We start from the raw sequence: 6000 nt of genomic DNA, 5'->3' as shown, positions 1-6000 counted from the left end.
ACCAACCTCAGGCAACGCAGGCAGCGGAAAGGAATAACTCTGGATGGGATTATTTCCAGGAGAATTTTTGAGAAGTTAATTTCGATTTTTGTAGCAGGGCCTACGGGCGCTCCATTGGCAGCCAGGCGGGAAGCCGTAGTAAGACCAAACTGGGAGCATGTGCGCTACAAAGAGAGAAATTAATCTATCAAGAATTATATTCCATGCCAAGCAGAAGACAATCGGGTGACGTCATTATCTTCTCCAACAAGTTTTCATTTTGAAGAAAAGGACAAACAGCAGACATATCACATTTATCGACTCTGCTTTCTATCCATAGTGGGGGTCCTGTCCCACTAGTTTTAATTTTCAAAAAGAAAAGATTCTTAGAAAAAGCCAAGATAGGGGTCTGTCCTTTCGGCCATTCTAAAAATCTTTTGTATTATCAATTATTGTTGGACCACTGTGAAGACAATAGTGAAGGTTAATAATTGCTGTGCAGCAATTATTAATTATTATCTTTCACTATAAATAGCAGTTGGCATCCGACCCTTAATGGTATCAGAGCCTAGTTTCTCATTTTACTTCTCTCTCTTCTTTCTCTCTCTATGGAGTAAACTCCCCTCTGAATCCGGAGGAGGAAGGATGATGTTCTAAGATCTCTCAATATTTGCATAATTTTTAGACTATATCTTGTTTGTTTAACATGTTTTGTATGTTAATATATCTTTAATTTAGCAATATATGTTTAATTTAGCAATATATGTTTAAAAGTTTATGTTATACAAATAGAAGAAAATAATAGATGTAACCAATTAGTTTTTGTTTTGGCTTCGCAAGTAAAGACTAGTTTTGATAGTAGATGAGTTGAAACTTCCTATCACGATTATCGCATCATTGAGGTGTGTTCTATTTGAATTTTTGTTATTGAATGTATTCGAGGTAAATTTTTTCTTTGTTTTGGAAAAATCATGATTCAATTATGAAATATTTTGTATTTTGAGAATGATTGGATTTAAAAGGTGAGTTTCTTTGAGAACAGGGACATTTAATACAATTTCGTAGCAATTTTACCTTTTTCATTTTTTCTGATTTTTTCATATTAACAATTAAAATAAATTTTTGTTATTCACCTAAATAAACCTTAAAATTTGCTATTTTTCTAGTCATTGCTCTAAAAATTGTTAGATAAATAAATGAACAATTAACACAAAAATTGGAACATCAAGAACTTACGAGTCTAAAGGATCTATTAAAGTCCCAACTAATACTATTTCATTTTTCTTGTTAATTTACAAATTTTGGGTGGGTTTTTCACATTCCTTCAAAACACGTGAAAATTTGAACTAAATTTAATAACCTTTTTTTATCGATATTTTATAACTTTTTAAAAAAGTGGTTAATCAAACAAGGAAAAAGTATAGTTTACAAGCTTCACTTAAATTTTAAAAAATAAAAAATAAAAACAAAAGACTTACCAGTTTTCTTTCTTTTGATTTTTCTGATACTCTTGATTTAAAAAAAAAAAAAATTAAGTTCCTACCTAGTATTGTTCAAAATCACAAAATTTCATACGATATATTTACTTCATTAAGAGTGGCTTTGTGACGAGAAAAAATGCTTTGCCTGCACAAGCCGTTAAATATTAGTTCTGTTGGTTCCTGGATCATATTTTCTAGAAATAAGAACATAGGACCAAACAAAACGGAAGAATATGAGAACAAACCATGAACTGACGTTTAGATCATACCCAGAAAACTTTACGATGCAGACTCGTTTGATGTGTCAAGGTTGCCCTTGTTTGTTCTTGTTTCAACTATCCAGACAGTCACTTATCTTGAATATGCCCGGTTGTTAATTGAGTTTGGGTCGAGGAATCATCAGGCTGTTCCTATGACAACAAGAACTACATCCTCGCAAAAGGAGAGTCCGAAATCCGAAATGTAATCATTAAGAAACACACATAACCAATGGCATACCACATCTTGCAAATGATCCTCGACCTCAAAACGCCCCCTCGTGCACTTAGTTCCCTCAAATAAGCTGTCCTTGGGACTGAATAAAAACAAATATATCAAGTTCATGTGTTGAACCAAGTTCCATAATGATCTATCATGGATTATCGAATCAAAGACCAGTACCTGCATAGTTTGTCCGTCACTACATGAACCGGCAGGTATAGTTTGTCCTTCACTACATGGACCAACATGAGCTACGATCGAAGGAGAATGATCCTGAAAAATTAGAGTCAAGTATGGATCTTATGCCTTCAAGAACATTATGATCCTAAGTATCATCAAGCTTACCAAATTGTGCATAGCCTGATGACTATAATAATCTTCAGGTCCAACACAGAAAGGAGAATTTGTGTTCGACTGACCCTGTAAAGCCTAATATTTGAGAACTTCATTAAAAAAAAAAATAGAAGATATGTACTTCAAAGATGTCATCGTACTGATCCTGGCAGGGAGCCATGGAAACAATCAAGTGCAGCGGCTCCCGAATCCACCTCCTGCACGAATGTACAGGAACCACCATTGAAGAGAAATTGTAAGAATAATACTATTTTCAAATCTCAATGGCAGCAGTTTGCACTATCAATAGCACAAATGGATAGAACATACCATCTCGGACGATTTGTACCGTGCCTGCTTGATCGCCTGAAAGGTAGAAACAGGAGATCATACAGATTTTTAGTACTACTAATATTTTTTTATCTCAGGATATTTTACAGTGCTCTCCAGTCAAAAACAGGTGCCGACTCACCTTGCCTTTTTTACTCATGTGTCTTTTCCCTGATGACTTGGCCATATATTCACCATGATTTTCTTCCTCGTCAACAAAACCAACAGAACCCAAGGTATTTGTTTCTGCAAAGCTCTTGGTAGAATTGTTTGCAAAAGCACATTGTCTCAGTACTTCCTCGAAAGCTTCACTAGCAATATCATAGGTTTCTTGAGATAAAGAGCCTAGTTCACCCAATTTAATGGCATGTTTGCAGAGGCTGTTGAAACGCTGTACTCGGTAATGAAGTCGGTTTGATGATTCACTAATCCTGATCTTTGCACTTCTTGTCCAACGTCTCAAAATATATTTGTGTGGGATGCTAGTTAGTCCCAAAATCTGAAGAACAAGGATAGCATGTCTGCAAAGGATGCCTTGGTACTCAAAAGAACGGCATAAACAACATATATCCATTTCTGTTTTATTCCAAGCTACCAGGAAGACCTGGTGCTCTTCCAGATCATGAATCTGGTACATTACAGTAGCTCCATCTTCTGTCTGTTTCTGCACTTGACATGAAGCTGCTCCCAATATCTGTAACTGGAATTTCTTAAACATAGTGGTTGTGTAGATCGTGGCCATTTGTTTCTCAAAAGTAGAGAGCGACTTTAAGATAGGTTCTTGGTGCCGAGTTTCAAAATCAGCATTAGCTTCCAGCTCAAGCATGTCCTTGAAAAATATCTCAGAATGTTCATTGAACTCCTTGAATGAAGTTTCTTTACATATATACTTGTCATAAAAGGAGATCACACTCCCAGATCGTTCAAGTGTAGACATTCCAGCCAAAAAGTAATTCTTCACATACGTTGGCACCCACTTCTTACGATCATCAAACAGTAACTGAAGCCATTCGTCCTCCCTTATTTGGAATTTATCTATCATTTCCCACCATCTCTTTTCAAATTCTTTATCCGTCCAAGATCCATAAATGCACTTATTGAGGGTTTCTATAAAACCGCCATTCTGATTTATAGTCCTTCCTAGTTTTTCAGGAACTCTTCTCAATATATGCCATAAAGAGAAAAGGTGGACTGCATTGGGAAATACATCGGAAACTGATTCTTTCAAAGATAATTCTTGATCAGTTAAGACAACTCTGGGTGCTCGGCCACCCACTGCTTTGAGCCATGTCTTCATTAACCAAATAAAAGTTGAAGTAGCCATATCACCAATCAGTGCACCTCCAAACAAGATATACTGAAAATGATGATTAACTCCAACAATAGGAACAAAAGGAACTTTGTATCCATTAGTTAAGTAGTAAGTATCAAAGAAAATTACATCACTGAAATTCTGGTAATCATTCCTCGCTTTTGCATCCACCCACAAAACATTTCTCAGTTGCTTTTCTTGGTTGAAATGTATGGCATAGAAGAAATTGGGATTTTTTTCCTGCATATGCATAAAATGTTCAAGCATCAATAGAACATCTCCCTCATCTAAAGCCAATAGCAGACCCTTTTTCTCAGAAATGGCAATGTCCGGTTTTTTATTCCTTCCCTTCATAGCATGATGGAAATCATCAGGACAAATCTCATGGTTATGCTCTCTTGTAAAACCGTGTACAAACCATTTTCCATCTTCCCTCTTCTTAATATGCATGCTAGCATTGCAACCTGTCTTCATACATGGTCTAGGGTTGACAGTCGTAGTAGACTCTCGCTTGCTTCCAAATCTAGAGCATGCAATTTTAATGTCAATAAACTTTCCAGATTTCTTCGAGCGCCTACTTGCTTTTATAGTGATGCCAAATCCCACAGATCTAGCATATTCTCTATAAAAAGAATACGCTTCTTCCTTCGACTCAAACTCCAAACCATTTTTTGGTTCAAACGGACCCATTCTAATGTCTGTTTCAACATTAATGATGTCCATCCGATCCTCACCACTACTTCTTTTGGCATTGGGCACAGACATTTCCTCATGGTGCTCATCCCTTCCAAGAGAATTTTCATACTTTCCCTGACCATTTGCTTGACCCACATTCATGCCATCATTTTGACTCTGAATAATGTCTAACCTTTCATGATCACTGGATGGCAGCTCAAGGTCTATATCCATGGGCAAAATATAACATTCAACATAAATCTTGCTTTACGAAAGGTCCCTGAGAATTCACAAGGAACAGGTTCTGTGGGTATCAAATTTTTGAGGAAGCAGAAAAAAGTTACATTGTGATATACATCTGTTCCACAATTTTACATCAGGGAACTTGAAGTTAGATATTACCTAGCAGGCTAGTAAATATTAAAAGTTCATTAGATTTAATGAATAAAGTTCTGAATGTACTACAAGACTGTAGATCTGTTGATAGAAAGAAAATGTGAGTATCGCTATCCAGATGCATTCTCATACTAAGTAGAAACTGACTCACATATCCATGTTTATTTTTAAAAAAGAAAATTGTTACTACCATCTTTGTAGACAATGTGTCCATAGCCGAAAGAAGCAGCATCTTTCATGGGAGCCTTTTTTAAGAAGAGCTATACTAAGAAGAAAGTGAAGAACACTCTCAATGGAAAGAGGAGTAAACATCTCTCAATCCATGTTCACCTACTCTCAGATTCTCAAAAATCTCATTATCCATAGCCATGGTAGTTAATAATGTTAGTGTTGGCTATAAGGTGAGAGTCAACGTAATCAAGCCACTCATTCAGACTTCATATCGATGCTGATAAAGCCGAAGTATTGCTCAGTTTTTAATGTCCGGATCCCCCACCCTCCAATTCCCGAGCACTAAGTTTTAGTTTTGAATCAACAATACATGCTTCTAAAAACTTCAATTGTCTTTAGTCCAACAGAAAGAACACGTGAAATCAAGAAGTAGATACGAAGAAGCACATCGAAAGGTCAACAGAAAACGAAATGCCACAGCTTAACGGACTTCAATTCACATCATTTGAAGATAAGAATACAAGAACATGAAGAAATTTGAAGTTTCCAACTCAATTAGTTGAATCAAATACCTCGAAAAACAGCCGGAGGGTGAAACAAGGTGATGCTACTAACGGAAGATACCATTGATGTTGAGGCTCATTTCGAACTTCGAAGCTCATTTATTGAAACGGAAACTAGCTTTTGCCTCTTTCCTCCTTTTCTATCACTACATATCGTCAGATTTTCGTCCCTTCTTGCCGGAAAGATGAACGGAGCGAGTGATCCAACTATCGGCGAGTGACCTCCATTTGAGGAGTCCACCGAAGAAGGAAGAAGATATAATAACTTTAATTATAGTTT

At 36.4% G+C, this 6000-nt stretch overlaps 1 protein-coding gene across 9 annotated transcripts; it reads right to left on the bottom strand.

Moving 5' to 3' along the window:
- Positions 1–1546: 1546 nt before the first annotated feature.
- Positions 1547–5994, bottom strand: LOC103502505 (protein FAR1-RELATED SEQUENCE 2). Of its 9 annotated transcripts, none has more exons than XM_051088009.1 (8): positions 5730–5994; positions 2746–4870; positions 2604–2639; positions 2435–2491; positions 2286–2360; positions 2121–2191; positions 1959–2034; positions 1547–1870 (listed from the first exon to the last, which is right to left on the bottom strand). In XM_051088009.1, the coding sequence occupies exons 2-8, from the start codon at positions 4822–4824 to the stop codon at positions 1808–1810; spliced, it is 2457 nt and encodes an 818-aa protein (XP_050943966.1). In that variant the 5' UTR covers positions 4825–4870; positions 5730–5994; the 3' UTR covers positions 1547–1807. The 9 variants fall into 9 exon arrangements, 8 of the variants coding, with proteins under 8 accessions (XP_050943966.1, XP_050943965.1, XP_050943968.1 ...); XR_007822662.1 differs by having other exon boundaries at positions 1695–1870; positions 2121–2213; positions 5730–5992; XM_051088008.1 differs by having other exon boundaries at positions 1547–2034; positions 2746–4948; positions 5730–5993.
- Between the last annotated feature and the right edge of the window lie 6 nt (positions 5995–6000).

Source organism: Cucumis melo, chromosome 7 (genome assembly GCF_025177605.1).
Source record: "Cucumis melo cultivar AY chromosome 7, USDA_Cmelo_AY_1.0, whole genome shotgun sequence".
Lineage (NCBI taxonomy): Eukaryota > Viridiplantae > Streptophyta > Magnoliopsida > Cucurbitales > Cucurbitaceae > Cucumis > Cucumis melo.
The sequence above is the reverse complement of the archived record's forward strand: the minus strand, read 5'-3'. Positions and strand labels throughout refer to the sequence as shown.

What these genes read in the sequence shown, in the direction of transcription:
- LOC103502505 (XM_051088008.1), bottom strand. Translation starts at nt 4,824, where the DNA reads ATGGATATAGACCTTGAGCTGCCATCCAGTGATCATGAAAGGTTAGAC. An exon ending in GGTACAAATCGTCCGAGATG is followed by an intron (nt 2,492 to 2,603) that starts GTATGTTCTATC and finishes ACATTCGTGCAG; the next exon opens with GAGGTGGATTCGGGAGCCGC. An exon ending in ATCAGGCTATGCACAATTTG is followed by an intron (nt 2,192 to 2,285) that starts GTAAGCTTGATG and finishes CTTCGATCGTAG; the next exon opens with CTCATGTTGGTCCATGTAGT.